At 42.3% G+C, this 20,223-nt stretch overlaps 1 protein-coding gene across 2 annotated transcripts in view; it reads right to left on the bottom strand.

Moving 5' to 3' along the window:
• The window catches only part of KIF26B (kinesin family member 26B), a 458,615-nt gene extending 445,247 nt beyond the window's left edge, over window positions 1-13,368 (bottom strand). The window contains exons 1-2 of one of the 2 annotated variants that reach the window (XM_030557033.1): window positions 12,527-13,368; window positions 11,432-11,863 (exon numbers count right to left, since the gene is read on the bottom strand). In XM_030557033.1, the coding sequence (XP_030412893.1) occupies window positions 11,432-11,863; window positions 12,527-12,589 (495 nt within the window). In that variant the 5' untranslated portion in view covers window positions 12,590-13,368. Of the gene's footprint in view, window positions 1-11,431; window positions 11,864-12,526 lie in introns of those variants that run through there. The other variant, XM_030557034.1, reaches the window with a different exon arrangement.
• Window positions 13,369-20,223: the final 6,855 nt, after the last annotated feature.

Raw genomic sequence — 20,223 nt, 5'->3', positions numbered from 1 at the left:
GCAGGGCCCTTTTAGGATTGAAATCATGGTGTGTTTTTTTCCAGAAATATACTACTACTGTGAGAGTACCCTTTTCTACAGTAAGAGGCCATTTTGGCTCCAGCAGGAGCTCTTTTAATGGCCTTAAAATAAAAAATGAAAACTACAAAAAGTTGAAATAGACAAATTACTAAGGATGGGTACAAAAGAATAGCACAAGCATGTAGGGACAAAAATCAATAAGATTAAGGCACAAAATGAGTTACACCTATTAGCAAGAAGACATAAAAAGGCAATAAGAACAGCTTGTACAAATACAGTAGGAGCAAGAGAAAGACAAAGAAAGTATGCCCACTAATGATTAGGGAAGGAGAACTAATAATGGATTACATCCTTATGGCTCAGGTGCTTAATGGCTACATTGCTTCAGTATTCACTAAAATGATCAGTTGTTACCAGATATTTAGCACCACCAATATTGACTACAAAAGGGAAGGAACACAAGCCAAAATAGGGAAAGAACAGCTTAAAGACTATTTAGATGTATTCATATCAGCAGGTTCTGATTAAATTAATACTAGGATACTTAAGGAACTATCTGAAACAATCTTGGAACTGTTAGCAATTATTTTAAGAACTTCTGGAGGGGCAAGGTCCAAGGGAATTTGAGAATGACAAACATAGTACCTATGTTTAAAAATGGGAATAGAGAGGAGCCGGAAAGTTATAGACCAGTCAGCTAACTAAGACACCTGGAAAGATACTGGAACAAGTTACTAAACCATCAATTTTAAGCATCTAGAGATAATAGGATAATAAGTACAAATCAGACCAAACGAACCTAATTTCCTTCTTGGACAGGGTTACTGGCCTAATGAATAAGGGGGAAGCAGAAGATGTGATATATTTTGGTTTTAGGAAGGTTTTGATAGTTGTACATGACATTCTCATAAGCAAACTAGATGGAATTACTATAAGTTGGGTGCATAACTAGTTGAGAAATAGTACACAAGAAGTAGTTAATGATGATTCGGTCAAACTGGGCGGATGTATCTAGAGGGTTCCCCACAGGGCTCTCTTCTTGGTCTAGTACTGTACAATATTTTCATTAATGATAATTTGCAAGGACACCAAGTTGGGAGGGACTACTAGCACTTTGGAAGACAGGATTAAAATTCAAAACAACCTTGACAAACTGGAAAAATTGGTCTGACAACAAGATGAAATTCAATACATACAACTGCAAATTATTACACCTAGGAAGGAAAAAAAACCAAATACACAAATATATAATGCTAGCTAGGCTAAAGAGGAATTGGGGGCTATAGCAGATCACAAGTTATATAAAAGAGTCAACAGTAAGATGCAGTTGCAAAAGGGCTAATATCATTCCAGAATGTAATAACAGAAGTGTCATATGTAAGTTTCATATGCTGTTCTTCTTAGCACTGGTGAGGCCTCAGCTGGAGTACTGTGCCTAATTCTGGGTGCTACTTTTAAGAAAGATGTGACCAAATAAAAAAAAAAAAAAAAAAGAGTCCTGAACAGAGGTACAAATATGATTAAAGGTTTAGGAAACCTGAACTTTAAGGAAAGATTAAAAAAAACTAGGCACATTTAGTCTTGAGAAAAGATGATAGAGGGAGGATGAGTGGTAACTGGTTCAGTCTGCAGTAAGGGAGATTTAAGTTAGATATTAAGAAATCCTTATAAAAATAGTCCAGCACTGGAATAGGCTTCCAAGGGAGATTTTTAAGAACACATTAGGCAAACACCTGTCTAGGTATACTTGGTCCTACCTCAGCACAGAAGGCTATGACCTCGAGGGCCCTTCCAGCCCTATATTTCTATGACTGTCATAGATAATTAAGATGGAAATATTAATTGGGGGAAGATATTAGAACTGCAAACAGCTGTTCATTTGAACCACAGTTTGAACTAATCAACAAATTTTAGCAACCCACTATAAAGTGATACAATTTTAAAAGACCGAACTAAACAAAAGTTAAATATACCATTGCTCCAGTGGTAAATGGCTTTTTAACATAATACTTTCCACATTTTGTGATCTTTATAAAACATGAATTGAATTATGAATCCAGGACAAAATAGGGGTGGGAGAAAATCAGAAAACCAAATTGAGTCTTGGATTTACTGTCCAATAACTTTATATTATTGATAGCAGTGTTTGCCTCAAAATTTATTGAGTCAAGTAGTTAAATAAAACTAGTACCAAAGTTCTAAATTAGTTACACCTTAGACACATTTAGCAATCCCTTTTGTCAAGGGATACAATAGGTGAAATTTGGCTTTTTTCAAATTGCGATTGCATTTACATAGATGTTCAAGTCAAGCATGTTAGTCTAAATGTTTTAGCCATCCAATAGCTGAGGGAATGGAACTGTGCAACTCCATGAGGGAGCACAGCAGCCCCATGCATACGATCTTCCTCTCCTAACTGGACACAGCAAGAAGGGGAGAGTCACAAAGGCCCCACTTCTAGGCATTTGCACATATCTGACTATTTTACTTCTGAAGCAATTTAGCTTTGCCTACAGGTGGTATGGAAGGTCAAAACCAGGCAGCTGGATTGCTGGATACGCTTTGGCTATGTTTGAAACTGCTATCTTTTGGAAGGGGTTAGTTGGTTAGTTCTTTGTTTTTGAAGTCAATGGTTAAGCTCCTATTTACTTCAGTGGTGCGAGAATTTCACCCTGGCACAAGTCCATTGATTTCAATAGCATTAACAAGGTACACATTTGGACCAGTATTTTTTCAGAGGACCTGGATCAGCATTCATGTTGCATTCCCCATCAGAACCTGGCCCGGGGAACCTAATGATCCAACTAGCAGACCAAATTTGATGATGAATCCTGGTCACATGCCACCTGAGGCACTTTGCACATACGCTAAGAAGTATTTTTTCCACGGTACTTCAGTGGTGACATAAGTTCCTAGCAATATTTGGCATATTATACCAAGAAGCTCACACTCAATTTTCAAAATTCAGTACTATTTGTTTAAAGGATCTGTTAGCAGCCTTTACATCTGGTTTTTTGCTCTGTTGATATGATAGTGTCCCACCTGGAGAAGCCCCATCAGATAGTTTGCTATTCACCAATGAGATACCTCCTTGTGGCTCATCTGATGTCCCCTCCTTCGGTTGCTCATCCTGTGGTGGGATGGTCTCTCTCTCTCTGGACTCAACTCCTCACTCTTCCTAACCCAAGGAGGTCCCTCTTCATGGCTTGGCCTTCTGGTCAGGTCAATATAATTTTCCCCTTTCAGGGTGTCAAAGTCCCTCTGGACAAACTGTCTCAGGCAGTTTTCAGCTCCACTGCTCAGACTGTGCCACTTCTCCAGTGGCTGGTAGGGGAACCTGTACCCTCCCACTGCTCCAGGTTCCAGTCCAGGGACTATGTCCAGCAAACAGTCTCAGACCCTGTTATTGTTTCCCTGAGCTCTTTCCTACTTTCCCTTATCTGCTGGTCCACCCCTGGAGCTTCCTCTGCTCTCTGTGGCTACCGCACTCCCTTTGCTCCCTCTCCCCCTCAGTTCCTGCACCCTCTGTATTCCCAGGGTTTACTCCCTCCTTGGACTCCTCTTTGTCTCTTGCCAACTCTCACTTCAAGAATGAGACTGCAGAGCTCTTCCTGTACCACCCACTTCCTCTCTTTATGCTCAGTCCAGCTCCTCCCCCAGCTGGGCTTCATCAGCCATTAGGCCTTATCAGCCCTGATTCTTCTCCAGGTGCAGCCTGTCACAAGGTTAATCGGCCCTTTTTTTAACCATTTCCTCGGGCCTTGAGTGGATAGACGCTGCCTCACAGCCCAACAAAAGAGGTAGATTGAAAGCATAGATAATACTAAGCTGCATTATACAATCAAAAAGAGATAGATCTGAAGGAAAAACGTTAAAACTGACATTCATTTCAGCTCATCTGGAATAACTTGTACTCTACAGCAGCTGCAGATGGACAATCACTGTGGAGTTATCTGGTTACTGGACTTTCTTTCACATGTCAGTTAAATGAAAGATCCCAACAACAATCAGCAATATTAGTCAAATTATGCTCAGTTATGTTTTTGTAACACCACTTAAAATCAATGAGGTTTCATGGGAGAAATTGTGATCAAAGTTTGGCACATATGGCCTTGGAGGATTTGGTCCCATAAACTATTGAACAGAGACATAACTAACTATTAGTGTGCTCATCTGTGACTCAACCTAGCTCCAATATTATTCATGCTGTGTAAAAGAAAACTGCATGTTTCTTTCAGGTGAGCACTCTAAAATTTCAAAAGAAAAATAAGCACCTCTGTGCATGGAAAGGAAATAGAAATGTGATAATTAATTTAGCATCATCTTATAGAACTTCACACTTCTTGGAAAAGCAAAATGGCACCATTTTGGTTTATTGAATTGTTGCTTTCCTAAATCGGGGACATATTGTAGTGTAAAGGTCTTAAGCATTTGCTCAACTTTATGCACTAAACTGCTTTCCTGAACAGGGATTCTTCCCTGAATGGAGACCTCAACAAATATGGACTGGAAACTGCCTATCCAAAACATGAAGTGGACTTGCAGTTCTTGATAGCATCTAATATATGTTAGTGAAGTGTGAGGAATACCATGCACATGTTTTTTATGCTGTGGCATGACACCTCCATTGTGACATGTTATGAACTAGCAGTGTGACATACCAATCAAAATTATGTGCGACATGCCTCACAGTTCACAAAAAGCAGCAACCCCTATTACATAACAAAGCAAAGCATGAAAGTCAGGTATAGTGCAGAGATGAGCTGTCCAATTCAGTGCTTGGAAGCATCTCAATTTCTGATCTTAAAGGGCTCATTGTTGATGTGGCTAAAGCTGTGCAAACCTGAAAGATACGGTGGTCTTTCTAATAATCTGCTGACATAAGCAAGCATCCCATTACATACTGATGGCCGATATTTATAGTATGTGATATTTTAACTAGTACTGTCAAGGGAATCCATTATGGAACATTCTTCCCAAAACTATACACTGGGACTCTGTTCTTGTAGCGCACACAAAAAATTGCTACAAATGATTATATTCCCTTTTAGGAAGATAATCCAATGCGTTTAGTTAAGAAACTACTTGGGACCCTAGCATATTCTCTGTGGATTGTAGAAGACACCTTGAATTGACCAAAATACTCAAAAAAGTCACCTTACATAAGGGGCTAGCTATACACTAAGCATTCACCTGTTTCGGAATAATGGGTTGGCAAACCCATTTCACAGTTTGTGGAAGGGCAGAGTTTGGTCAAAATGTTACTGTCCCTCCTCACTCACAGAAACTGACTGAAATTTTCATCCTATGCAATTTCCTCCCGCTCCCCTCGCCCCCCCCCAGAGGTCAGGCCATGGCTGTCTGGTTGGAGATTGTTTCCCTTTCTGAACAGAAAATGGTCCCAATTGAATATAGAGATGGGCCTGGTCCTAATTTCCATTTCAGTCAATAATAGTAAGCTTCTGTGAGCCCACAGAGGTGACTGCATAGTTAAGAACCTTGACAACTTCATAAGAAGGGATCTTCTTAACATACAGTATTTTCACCTTTCCCCAAAGCAAAGTTGCCATATGCAAGTTTGGGCAAAATAATCATATCAACATTATGTCACATACAGGAGTTTCAAAGTGAACTGTAGACCAGGTGACCTCCGTCTGCTTTCAATGGCAAGTTTGCATGCATTTTTCATTGGTGAAGATATATTCCTAGGTCTGCTTTCTCCAATATACAGATCTAATTTGAACCATTCTAAGCAGCTGTAATTCCAGGGCACAGGAAGAAGAATGTGGCGACATCTCTATTTGCCAGGAGATATGCAATTGCAAAATGTGTTGCAGATGATTTACACTAAATGTTTGGTATTGTGACCTGTGATGCAATACAAAAGAATACCTGTTGTCTAAACTTTAGTGGAATTAATCCCTCCAAATGCTGACAAATTATTTCCCCAGGCCATTTAAAAATCAGATTTCTAATGCAATAATCCTATCTGCATTACAATGAGTTGGGATGAAATGATTAGGTGCCTGATATTTCTGCACAGTGAATTAAGTCACTGTACTGGCTGGCCGTGCTTGTTCACAAATTAAAGGTCTAGACAGAAATGAAATTCCATTATTCTGCCACTTACTAAGCTTCGAGGAAGGGTTCATTACTGTTCTGTCTCTACTGGGAAGGTTTCTAAAGTAGCTACAAGCTATCAGGAACCTATTTTTCCATTATATCAACTGCACAGCTTTTTTCATTATTATTATTATTATTAGTCAAGCCTTTGACTACTGAACATTTCTGAAATGGGAAAAGGCTAAATTAAAAATACATGAGCACAAGTGAGCAAAAGTTTCAGAAAAATACAAGATGTAATTTTTTTCGCCCATAATCCACAGGACTTTTCATGGTAAGTCATAGGCCTAAACCAGATCTATTTATCCACCCCCCACGAACTGTGGGCCATTCAGCTAAATGGACCAGGATACAAACCACTTAACAGATGGTGTTTTACAAAACTAACCTCTGTTTCGGCCATCTCTAATGTTTAGTTAATATGTGTCAAGTAGATAAGTATAAGCATGGAAATTATTTCCAAATGGGATATATTTAAGTTACCTTTTCTGGTAAAGGCCACTGTCATAAACAGATAGTAGGAGTTAATAGAACAGAAGTACTTTATGTCTCTTTTGCCTGTAAAGGATTAACAAAATTAGTGAGCCTGGCTGTCACCTGACCAGAGGACCAATCAGGGGACAGGATACTTTCAAATCTTGAGGGAGGGAAGTTTTTGTGTGTGCTGTTAGTTTTTGGTTGTTGTTCTCTCTGGGTTCTGAGAGGGACCAGACATCCAACCAGGTTTCTCTCCAATCTCTCCGATACAGGCTCTTATGAGTTTCAGAATAGTGAGTACTAGGTAGATAAGGTGAGTTAGGCTTATGTTTGTTTTCTGTATTTGAAAATGTGTATTTGGCTGGGAGGAGTTCAAATGTGTATTTGGCTGGGAGGACTTGAATTTGTACTTGTATACTTAGGCTGGGAGGGTATTCCCAGTGTCTATAGCTGAAAGACCCTGTACCTATTCCATCTTAAATTTACAAAGATAATTTTTACTGTCTTTTTTCTTTCTTTAATTAAAAGTTTCTTGTTTAAGAACCTGATTGTTTTTTATTCTGGTGTGAGACCCCAGGGGACGGGATCTGGATTCATCAGGGAATTGGTGGGGAGAAAGGAGGGAAGGGGGAGGGAGAGGCTAATTTCTCTCTGTGTTAGGATTACTGTCTCTCTCAGGAAGAGTCTGGGAGGGGGACAGAGAAGGAGGGGGGAAAGATGGATTTTCCTCTCTGTTTTAAGATTCAAGGAGTTTGAATCACAGTGATCTTCCAGGGTAACCCAGGGAGGGGAAGTCTGGGAGAGGCAATGGTGAGGGAAGGGGTTTACTTTCCTTGTGTTAAGATCCAGAGGGTCTGGGTCTTGGGGTTCCCCGGGCAAGGGTTTGGGGGGACCAGAGTGTACCAGGCACTGGAATTCCTGGTTGGTGGCAGCATTACAAGTACTAAGCTGGTAACTGAGTTTAGAGAAATTCATGCTGGTACCTCATCTTTTGGACGCTAAGGTTCAGAGTGGGGAATTATACCATGAGAGCCACATTTTGGATTTTGTTGAACCCCAGAACAAGATAACTTTGGAAAGCCTGAGACTGTACTCTTGAGCTGAATATTCACGTTATTTATACACACACAGAGCAGAATCTTTAGTTAACCCAGTTATTTTTTTAATACATAATGTCTGTGTTAAGCATCATTGAAGTCAATGGGAATTTTGCCATTGACTTGCATGCAAACAAGATTTAATCTCAAGTCTATAGTAAATGTAAAGATATCATATCATACATGTGTATAGACAAAGCTGAGTCTGATGCCCTTCTGAAGACATATTCCAAATGGGTCAGGTTCAGAAAAAAGCTTAAATGAACTCTTTTAAAAGAGAAAAGGATTAAGGAATAAAAACCTACCAATAGCCTTATTCATTTCTGAGACAGTCCCTATTGCTGTTCAAATGGCATACTTCATTAAAATTACCTTGAAAATATACTGAATTCCTTTTAATATACAGTACAGTGTATAATTAATTACAACCTTCTAAGATCAGTTGTGTTAATCAGATTCAACACATGTGTTTCAAGGTACAGTTACAGTAACTCATCTCATTCTCATAGTACTTAACCCCTGGAATGCAGATAGCTAGTTTGTGTACATAGTTTATATCTGTATCACCGGGGGAAAAGGGATTTGAGCTTTATGATGCCTGTTCCAGATGCCAGGAGTGCAGCGTTTAAATGGTTAAACTAAGGTAGAACTTCTGTAATTAGAACTAATCTTTCTGCCAAACAACAAAAACCTTAAATTTCCATCCTGTTGACATATTTAGAATGAATGTTTCTAGTTAAAGTTAAAGCTCCACACCTCAGTGCTAACAATGAGCTAGTCAGAGACAGCCTTGTTCCACATTAAGTATTGCTTTTTCTGTACCAATGTAATGCTTCACTGCATAGCTTCATACTCAGTCTGCTTACACAGCAACTAAGTGTGGTATTAGGCTAGATAGATATATGCAAACATTTTAAATTATATGATTACTCAGTATGAAAGAATTTATGTAGGTACAGGTTCAGATAAATCATTGCAGATTCTATTAATCTCTATTGTGTATATGCCAAAATAAAGCTGCTAATGGATTATATTCACTGTCACAATATCAACTACCCAAAGTTATATGCATTTTAAATACAATATAAATGCAAAATGAAAAATATGTTTTGTTGACTATAGATATAATGCTTATGAAATTTCCAGGCTACTTTCAGCGGCAGCAGCAAAACAAAAAAAACTTGCAAGTCAGCTAGATCCATACAAGATGATTGATGCTTTTTAGATCCTATTTGATTATCCTCCCAATATTTCATAGTTACAAATGGATGTTGGTAATTAACCATATGGTGGACACTATAGCTCCTGCAAGGTGCTGAGCAAGTTGCTCCTGAGGGATACTGAGAACCATCCATTTGACCTGTTCCCACTGAATTAAATTGTCAAATGCCCATTGAAATCAATGGGAGCAGAATTGTTTCAGTGGGAGCTGAGCGTGTTCAGCAACTTTCAGAACTCTAAGAACAGCAATACACTAGATCCATTTATGGGCCTGATCCTGAAAGTCTTACATGAGGAATCTTTACAAAATAACCCTAATAAAGTCAATGGAACTACTCACATTATGTTTATTATGGTAGTGCCTAGAGATTAACCAAGAATGGGGCCCCATTGTCCTAGGCAGCTACAAACAGAGAAGACAGTCCCTGCTTACATAGATGAGGTAGACAAAAGATAAGAGAAAAGGATATCCATGCACACATACAAGCAGAGTGATGGTTTGTACATGGTATGTTAATTCCATAATTTATGTATTTATTTGTGAAAGGGGAGCATGCTAAATGGAAGGGGAAGACAGAAGCGACATTAAGGAGGAGAGGGAGGAAGAATTACTCAAGTGCATAAGTCTTGCAGGATCAGGCCTCTAACGCCATCACTGGCAGTTGGATTTTTATTTATTTATTTTAAGTGGACAATGCTAAGGTAAGTGATTCCAGGGAAATGAAGGTAATGACTCCAGCCTTTAGAGTGTTATAATAGAGAATGATATAAGAGTGCGGAAGAGTTTTTACCTCATACAATGAGATCTATCATTTAATGCCTGACATTTTTTGATGGGCAGAAAACCCTACAGTTTGATTTATCCAACCATTACTGTAAAATGTGATTCCCCCTCTTATCTCAAATCTCACATTATGACAATCACACGGGCAGTAATTCCAAAGCTGGCAAGTCATAGCTGTTGCATATCATGTAACCTGAATTTTTTAAAATAAATTAATTCCAAGCACAGCTTCCTCAGGATTCAGCAACAGTTATGAATATTTAAGTCAATTTAACCCTTTCAACATACATTTTTTCTGGTTTGTGAATAACTCAGCTTAAACAAACCAGCTATTGAGATGAGGTTACTACTAGCCCTTATTCTGTTGTTTGGGATCACACACATTCCCTTTCACAACACAAGGCACATAAATAAATAAATAATGGTAAATACAACAACAGTACTAAAGACCCTTCCACAGCAATCAGCTCTTTTCCTGGTACTTCTTTATTGTAACCACTAATGAAAACTCTTTGAAGTGGAAGAGTAAATATTATCATTTGATAATACTTGGGCCCAACAATGCAAACACAATTGCATTGTGTTACATTCTGGGAGCTCTAGATCTATTCACAATACAGCACTTGCAGGGTTGCTATGGAGGAGTCCAGTGCTTACAATTCTGTTGGCACTCAATCAGCCCAAGAGCTGCTGATCACTCTTTCAGGGCTGTTCACCTGAATCTTCATCTGCAATACAAGGGGGAAAACTACTGACTACAGAGGATGGCTTTAGTAGGGCCACATTTTCTAATGCTGACCACCCACAATCAGAGCCAAAAAAAAACAACTCTGCTTTAGGTACTTAAAGAAGAACCAGATTTTCAAAAATGTTCTGCACCCAGCAGCACCCAATATGGACACCTGTGGCTAGATCTCTCATCTCTTTAAGAGAGATCATTACCCTTATGGTTAGTGTTGTAGATGGGGACCTGGGTGCAACTGCTTGCTCTGAAAGACTCCCTGTGCGGGTTTAGGTACTTCACTTTTTTCTCCTCAGTTATCCATCTGTAAAATGGGACTAATGGTAGTTCCCTAACTCCCAGGGATGCTATGAGAATAACTGTACTGATTACTAAAAGGTACTCAAGATACTAGCGTTAAGTGCCAAGTAAGTACCTAGAGAGATCTGGGTGCTTGTTGGAAAGTCTGGCCCCTAGAGGGGAGGAGAGAACCAGTATGAAGTGGGAGAGCAACTACAGATGCTCAGACATTTGCACAGTAGCCCATCCTCTGTTACCAACATTACAATAGGTATGTGGGGAATCAGAGTAGAAAATACCAGCAATGGAATGAAAGGAGAAGGCAAAGAACAGCTTGAGGGACTGACTCAAAACGTCCAGAAGCCTTTCACATGTGCAAGGGCGGAGGAGAGAGTCCAACAGGGACAACGCAGCGGGGGGGTGGGTGGAGGGACAGAAGAGCTAGGAAATGGGGAATAAAAACAGGGTATTAAAAAGCCCACCCCCCGAATTAGGGGTGACCCCGACCTCCATCGATCCTGGCTGTGAGTCTGCTGGCCCCAGTGGAGCCCTGCCGGCTTTGTGAATGGGGGTGGGAGCATGAGCCGTGGGGGCCGGGTGAATGCCCCGACCTGCTCCAGGGAGTGTTTGCACTCACCCCCCTGGCGGGAACCAGCCCACGCGGCCCGCCCGCTCGGCCCCGCTCACCTTGCTGCTCAAGGGCCCGGGGATGAGCAGTTTCAGGGCCTGTCTCTTCAGCTCCACCAGGCGGGCGTTGCAGTTCTCGCACCAGACCCCGCTGCCAGAGCCCGGCGAGGAGCCGCCCCCGCTGCCAGAGCCCGGGGAGGAGCCGCCTCCGCTGCCGGAGCCCGGCGAGCCTGTGCCGAAGCCCGGGGAGCCCCCCAGCGAGCCCGGGGAGCTGCTGCCGATGCCCGGGGAGGCAGGACCTGGCGAGCCGCTGAAGGAGCCCGGCGAAGAGGTGCCCGATCCGGGGGACGGGGTGCCGGACGAGCCCAGGACGGAGCCGGCTCCCTCGGGGGCTGGGCGGCTCCCAGCCCGGGATTCCTCGTAAGCTTTCCGGTACCAGCTCTCGGGCGAGAAGGGGGCCGCGGGCTTGGTGGGCGAGCAGGGCTCGGTCACCTGGAGGAGGAGCAGAGGGGGAGGCAGCGGGTGAGGCGCGGGCAGACCTCGCAGGGCCGCCCAGCTGCCGTCGGTGATTGCGGCTGCTCGACCGACCCCAGCTGGGAAGCGCCCGGCATTGTCTCCGGGCGGCCACCTGAGCGCGGGAGGGGGCAAAGCGGTACCGGCCCCGCTTCCGATCCCCACCCCGCGGCTGTCTCCAGCCCCACGCCCTGCGGTAGCTCGGGGACTCCTTCCCGGGCAGAGGGTGTCAATACACGCTGCACGTGTGATCGACAGAGAATCGATCCCGAGCGGCGTGGGGCCGCGCAAAGCGAGGTCAGCTCGGATCGCACATCGAAATGCCACCCGGGGCTGGAAATAAAAACAAAGTTCCGCAGCGAGGTTGAGGAGGGCGAAAGTCTACAGCGATCGCAAGGGGAAAGGAACCCAATGCACTTCATGCAGTTGAGAGCTGGTTGAATAGACCAAGTAATATACTCAGCCAGCTGAAGCTCTGAATGGGAACATGCAGCTTAATAAGGTTCACATGTTGGTACCGTTTGTTATAAGTCAGTTTACAGGGAAAGCTATAGCATGGGTCCTTGGGAAGGAGGGGGAATTAAAATCCTTAGCGCAGATGGATTTAAAATATTCCCTGCATTTCATGTATGGATAACTTACCCCATATTTCCTGCTTCTGGTTGTGACTGCAATTCTGTCTTTATTTCCAGCCACTGAATTCATGATGATTTTTATAAAACAGGAGAATGTCCAAAAAATTTCCCCTGTTACATCCAAAATAGAGAATTTTCAATCCAATAAGGTTCACCAGCTGGATAGATAGATTGTAAGCGCTGCACCAAATTCAACCTTTCCCTCCAGAGAAAATACAGAGCCCAGAAGCACCATCAATTTTCAGGCAAATGTTTTGGATTTTTTTTCTTCAAAACATCTTTTTCCTCATGATCTTCTCTCTCTTTCACTTACACCCCTTGTTTTCATAGACACACCAACATCCAGAGTATCAGCATTTTCCCCCACCAGACAGTACAGTTTTCCTCCACACGTTAAATGAACAATCACATCCAAGGTAGCTTTAGGAAGGTATGAGAGAGAAAGCCAGAGAACTATGCTCTGCCTAGAAGCAGAGATTTCTCTCTCTGCTACTGGTGCTGTGGTAACTTGTTTCCTTCACTAAGGTTTGTAACTGAGTTAAAAGAAATCCTCCAAAAATATCAGGATCCAGTCTCTGGGAGGAGCTTCTGAGTCTCTTGCAGCCAATATCCTTCTGCCCATTTGTGCCTGACAGTTTTGTAAGGGAAAGGAAGACTCTGGCTATATAACACTCCTTGGTCAGCAGAGGAGCTGCAGAATGTTTGCAACTGAAGCCCCTGAAGGCTTTGAAAATACTGTCAAAGCTTCATTGCAGTTCTGTGCAATAGGTTAGCTGCTGAGGAGGTTCCATTTTATTTTGCAGTGTTTCTTGATTGACATTTGTGATTTTTTTTCTTCTTAAAAACAAACAAAACCCCAACCACCTTGTCGCTTCCCTGCAGTTATTGGTTAGTTGCCAGTATCCAGGGCTTTAATGAACACGATTTTTGCAAGTGTTCCAAATATTGTATAAATAATCATGAAAGGAAAGCAGGCTGGAATGTTTGCCACATCTATAACAGTCACTAGAATCTCTTTGTCTGTTATTGTTTTGAATGTATTAATTAAACTTGCAATAAAGGGCATGTTACAGTGACTTGTTAACAATCAAATCCCAAAGTCTTACTGTGTCTCCCCATCTCCCCCATCCTGTTTCATAGAGAGAGGTTATTTTGCCCCGATCTCTATTTATTTCAAATCCTGAAGGCTGCACAAACATTTCAAATAAATCTCTTCAAAAATTCACTTGTTGGTTCCCACAGAAACTAATGAAATTAAGAAACTAGGGCCCAGACTCTAATGGGTATTTAGGTTTCTCATTCCCATTGAAATCCAAGGGAGTGAGGTGCCTAAATACTTTTGAGGATCTGGGGCTTAGTATCAGATCCCCTGATATGGTCAAAATGCAGAGTGCAAATTAGGGAGCATGATGCAAAGGTGGCTAATCGCCACCTTTTCACTCTTCTGGTACTGGTGCTGCTTTGTGAATAGCATTCCCTCTACACTGTTAGAGCAGCCTTTGGTATGTTCTAATGTATACTGGGATGTATTGGCCACAAGGGGACAAAAGTGAAGTCCTGTGTTCCTGAGCTGTAGGGATAGCCCAGTGATGCCCCCTTTTCTTAACTATGCTACTAGCAGGAAGAGTGTGTAGCATAAGAGCCTCCCAATTGGTTTGACACTACCTATTGTCTTTCTTTTGGAACAATTCTTCCTGTGCTGGTTGAATCAGCTTTACAGCCAGATTACACGGGTAGTGCAGCAGAAAACAACCACACTGCTGGTGGATCTGACTCTGAATATTTACAAACACATTAAAATAGGATCAAAAGGGCAAACAAAGAAGGTTCTCCTTGGGTCCCTCTAGATACAACCACGTTTCAGAAAACTTTCGATACAGAGGTACAAAGTTATTCATTCCACTGATAGGAGCAATCAGGTCCACAAAGTAATGAAGAAAAAGCAATGCAAGTCCCAGCTTCCTGGTATAACAAATGACTGTGCTCTGTTCTCAGTTCCACAGGAACAGAGACCATGAATAGAGGCAGGGATGTGCCATGTACACCATAGTGTATAACTTTTAATTTTGGGGGCTTAGCATTTCTTATGGTGAACTGGAAGATTTGCTTTTCTTCAGCAGACCTTTTCATTACCCCACTACTAGATGTGCCTGCCTACCCACATCTGCTGTGTTAGTCATCATCAAAGTGTGTGTCACTGCATGCCTTCCTTGGGAGATTATGGATATAGTGTGGCCAGGGGGCAACAGACTGGCTAACATGCTTACACATTCCAAATTGCAGGCTTCTGCCCTGTTAGGGACTGAGAAGCAGAGAATCTACAATATCTTGGTGTCCATCTCCTTGCAAAGTTCATAGGGAGGAAACAGTAGGTATTAGAGGATGTGTGTGGACACAACAACAGTTCACGGATGACCAATGAGGCAATATTGTACAGCTAATTGGTGAAGCAGCAAACACAAAAGTGCATTTAAATGCTCAGTGGTTTTCATCATTGAGAGTTGCCAAATGCTGCAGGAAAGAAGTAGCAGAGAGAGAGAGAGAAATAACACCCACTAATGCTTCAGTGTATTACAGTCTACATGAGGGAAATTAGGACCCATAATTGGCCACCTTTGCAGCTCCACCAGTGAGAGCAATAGTGGAAGATGGAAATAAGGAATATTTTTTAACAGCAAGGATAATTAACCTCTGCAATAGTTTACCAAAGATTGTGGTGGATTTTCCATCACTAGGAATTTTTAAATCAAAATTGGATTTTTTAAAAAGATGTGCTCTATCAAACAGGAGTTATTGTAGGGAAGTTCTATGGCCTGTGTTATACAGGAAGTCTGGAGTCTCAAAATCTAGAGCATCCAGGATTTAGGTGTTCTGACCACTTTGTCATCTAACCTTAATCGCAGTAAGATTAGACAACAAAGTGGTAAAAATGCCTTAGTCCTGTCTACATTATAGCCCCCAGTGATGCTGCCACTGGTGGAACTGCAATAGAGCTGTATCGGTGATTAATCCTGGTCACGTGCCACCTGAGGCATGTTGCGCATATGCTAAGAAGATCATGGCTCCTAAATTTACATAGTTGTTGCCTTGCAGTGTGGGCCAGTGAGAATGAGAGCCCTCAGCACATCTTCCTCTTCTGCATTTGTATTCACCAAAACAGCTGCAAGTGAAATTTCACTGCCATTAGCAACACTTTGCTCATCAGGTTAAATGCAGTGCAACTGCACCCACAAGATGAAATGGACAAAGTGGTTGTGCAAACCCCCTCCTCCCCCAACAAACAGAACATAACAAACCTCTTGCAAATTTGTCATGTTGAACAGCCATGATTTGTATTCCAAAGCAGTGGAGTCCAAAGAGGGAGAGAGAGCTTTCAGTGGGATGTGAGTGCCCTCTGCTGTTTGTAATGTATAACATGTAGACTGTGGTATTCTGATCCTTACAGTATAGATTCCTGTAATATTTCCTATAAGGAAACTATGATGGGGTGGCCTGCCCTAGTCATCAGCCCACCCCACCACCTGTCATGGCTCTTTAATGATTTTGTTAGGCCCAGTAAAGATATACAAGGACCTAAGGCGGGATAGAGCTAGAGAAGAAGCAGTACCTGGAATAAGCAGGGATTGGGAGAAAGATAGGCACTGTTTCTTTAAAGGCCTGGGACTAGGAGCGTGGCAGAATGCATGGGTCATGGCTCCTGTCTTCCCCAACCAGTTGGAGGATGAACTGGGAGAATGGGGCCAGCAGATAGGCTGTCCCTCTCTCACAGAAGATGACTGGTCTTCTGAGCCCACCAGCTGGGAAGAGGGCTAAGGAGGAGGGAGGAATCAACTGCTCTAAAAGCAAGAGGCAGAGGGAGTGCTTGCAGTGCAGCCCAGAGCCACCATCATAGCTGGCTAGGGAGAAGCTCTGTCAAATCACAGGTCGAGGCAGTGTTAGCAAAGTCTAGAGATGCTGGTGAAGACATTGATAAGCATATTGAGGGTAGGAATAGCTCAGGAGATAATTGTAAAATATCAGGGTTGGAAGGGACCTCAGGAGGTCATCTAATTCAACCCCCTGCTCAAAGCAGGACCAATCCCCAGACAGATATTTTTCCCCTTCAGATCCCTAACTGGGCCCCCTTAAGGGATTGAACTCACAACTCTGGGTTTAGCAGGCCAGTGCTCAAACTACTGAGCTATCCAGTGCTGGTAAAGGGATGAGGGAAACAGTCTTTGTCTGCCTAAAACAGAGTCATTGGGCTGAGGAGTTACCCTGTCTCTCCCCTGGACAAAGAGGGGGTGCATGAGACCAAGAACAAGAAGTTCCAGATAAATGTTGGCAGATGGCTTGAAGTCCATTAGATGTTGAGTTTTCTATTTTTGGACCTTTTGGACCTGGAAGGGGAATGGACTGAATACTGACAGAGAAAATGATAGATTACTGTGGAACCAGAATGGCTAAAGGGGGATCAAAACTTAAAATAAAAACCCTGCAACACCACACCTGAACACGTAAAGGCACTCTAAAGGAACATTACTGTCTGTGCTAAACTTACCAAAATCAAAGTAAACTGGCCATTTGCCTAGGATCCTGTGATGGTAATAATTTGCTCATTCACCTGCTGAGTTCTGAATTTTTCGGTCCCAGAGAATAACAGGCAAGGAGACTGCTGCTCATATTTGCTTTCCACTATACTTATAGCTTCTGAATCTTTCTGTTTTTGAGGCCACATCGCTGTAAAAGTTAAACACAAATCTTGCTAAATGTTCTTTTGCATCCTATTTAGTCCTGTTTCTCTACAGGTTTCATATATCTGTAGGAGTTCCTGATTTATGTTTGTGTAAATGAGAGGAGGACCCCTGGGGCCCAGTTAGGACCACCCCTCCACTCCAACCTCTGGATCCAAAACTGTGCAGGGAAGATCCTCTTCCACTCACAAACACACACTACAGGGGCAGTCGGATCCAGAGGGTGTCAATTCCCCATGTAGCCTTGAGGGAAAACTGCAGAGAGGAGCCAGCCAGTAGCAGCTGAAGCAGTCAAAGCAGGGACCTTTGGCAATTCACAGAACTTTCTACCATTTTTATTGGACTGCTCTGTGCTGTCTGGCTGTTTGCTCCAAACCTCCCTTTCCCTCACAGTCACTTCACTCCACATCTGCCCTGTGCCCTTGCTCCGCTTTTCTGTCCGTTTAGCTAATCCTCCTCCTAAGTAAATTCATCCCACCGAAAAACAAAACAAAAACCATGGAGCTAACATGACATTTACTGCCATGACCTTGTTCACACTCCTTCCCCCTCCTTGGGTCTGTCTGGTCTATTTAGTATGTCAGCTTTTTGAGGCAGGGACCATCGACTGCTCTAATGGTACAGTGAGGTCTCATTGTTGGCTGGCCCTTAGATGCTCTGTAATAAACATTATCAAAAACATATTGAGCAGGATTTTTCTGAGATGTAAAACTGGACTAATTCCATTTATTTGAGTGGAATTACTCTGGATTTACACTGGTGTGAAAACATAATCTGGGCACATCTTTTGTATTCTCATTTCTGAGTGATTTCCATATTAGTTCTGGCAACAAATACCAATGGGGCTGAAAGTGGGCATTTGCCAGATGCTGCTGGGTGTCTTGGTTAAAGCAGTTTACACTGTCTATGGAAGCAATATTCACATATGATCTACTAGTGTTCTCCAGTGGCCCATCCTTAAGTCATTAGCTTCCTAAACAAATTCCTTTTGTGAAGTAATTTTGGCCTGCTTCCCAAAAGAGAATTGTTTCTGAAAGCTTGAACAAAAACTGTTCAGCTGATTTTTGGGTTAGCTGAGGATGACAAAAATACTTGTTTTGCACTTTTTTGAAATTTGCTGACTCTTTGTGATCAAAAAATGACTAATTTTTGGAATATCAAAATTAGTATACAAATGTCCTTCAGTGTAAACCTCTAAGAGGTCACTGAGGACTTGATCCTGTATTCGTTGAAGTCAAAAGCAAAGCTCTCATTGATTTTAATGGTTCAGGATCGAGGTCTGTATCTCTTTAATATGTTTGATGATAATTAGTTAAGGTATAAGAAAGTTATGAGCAAAAACCTCATATATCATATGTTCGGTACATGTACATATTTCCTTACTGATTAAGTTGTGCATCTGTATGTGAAAATATAATAATAATAAATTCACTCTTGATGTGGATCTATTGACATTAATAGGGCAGCATAAAGGCTGAAATTGACCCAATAATATTTTGCTCAGATATCTCAGTTTTCATTCAGGGATTGCAAAGCACTTTATAAATATGGCTATTGCCCTCATTTTACAGCTGGAGAAACTGAGGCAAAGAGAACTGAAATGACTTTCCAAATTCACACAGCAGTCATGTAGACCTGGGAACAGAACCTAGGTTTGCAGATTCCAAGACACTTGCTTTGGAGAACTTTTGAAAAGCTGCCTTTGCCACTCTGCATGGGCTTGGGCTGGCCAGTTTTAGGGTGCTCAGGAAATAGGGAACATTCAAACCAGATTTTTTCCTTCCGTTTTTCTTAAATAGGCTCTCTTTACTGAGCACGCAAGTTGTCTAGGTGCTAATTTCTTACTTGGCCATGCAACCACTGGGATTTTCAGAACCTCAGTATTGCCATACATTGCTGTCCCATTTATCCAGTGCAGGTTCTGTTATTTCTAAATTTCACTTCTCTGTCTTCTACAATCAGTCGGGATACTACAATAATTCTCTCGTGGGACACCCAGGTGGCTTAATGGGAGTTCATAAAGACCTGAATCACACCTTAGTCTCTACAAAAGCAGCATTTAAAGGATGGGCATGGGGAATGAGTGTCACTTTGAATTTTAGCATTAGTATTGTTGTGCTTTCTAGTATGTCAGGCAGCTGAGAGTGTTTTCTTGTGACTATGCAGCTGTGGTACTATGGGAACTCAGAATGATATCAGGGATATAAAGTTTAAATAACAAGATGGCTCCTAGACTCTGAGCATGCAGACCCTCACTGTGCCCTGTATCGTATGTAAGAGACCTTCATAATGGGATGCTCTTCAGTGATTACACACGACTAATTTTAAAGAGACAGTACCAGAATAGCTGCAAGTATTGACAGTCTGTGCTATAATGTTGAAAAATGTGGAATGTCACCCAGATAAGGGGCAGTTTCTGTTCCCGATGACCCAAAAATACACACTTTGAATAAAACCCTCATTGCACACGAATCATTCTTTTGCAATTCACACATCAAAGCAACCCTCACTGCAGTGTGCCAGGCCTAGCGCCAGATGATATTCTTCATTTAATTTTTCAGAGATCTTGGGAACGGGGTGCAGCTTTAGAACAGTCTGATGGCTCTATTCTCTGCTTCAGGAAGGGCGATCCAGGCAGCCTGACAACCATGGCACACATTCCAAAGAGGCCACAGGATTAGTTGCACAGCATAGGTGAGGATTCACTTGTCAGGTTTTCCCTAGAGCTGTTCAAAGGGTTGCTTCCCCCAGCCACCAGGGCCTGCTATACAGCCACAGCAAGTTAAAGCAGTGGGAGCGGTTCATAAGGCTTTCCCAGTTTACTGACTACCCAGGATCACCCAGATTCAGTATCTCCCTTGTTGATGACTGCTGGCAGTCCTCGATGCTCCAGGATGTGGGATTCATTGCTTGATTCCAGATATCTAGCCCTCACAGCTATCTATGCTATCTTTGCATCACACACTACCAA

Source organism: Gopherus evgoodei, chromosome 3 (assembly GCF_007399415.2).
Source record: "Gopherus evgoodei ecotype Sinaloan lineage chromosome 3, rGopEvg1_v1.p, whole genome shotgun sequence".
In the NCBI taxonomy this organism is placed as follows: domain Eukaryota; kingdom Metazoa; phylum Chordata; order Testudines; family Testudinidae; genus Gopherus; species Gopherus evgoodei.
The sequence above is the reverse complement of the archived record's forward strand: the minus strand, read 5'-3'. Positions and strand labels throughout refer to the sequence as shown.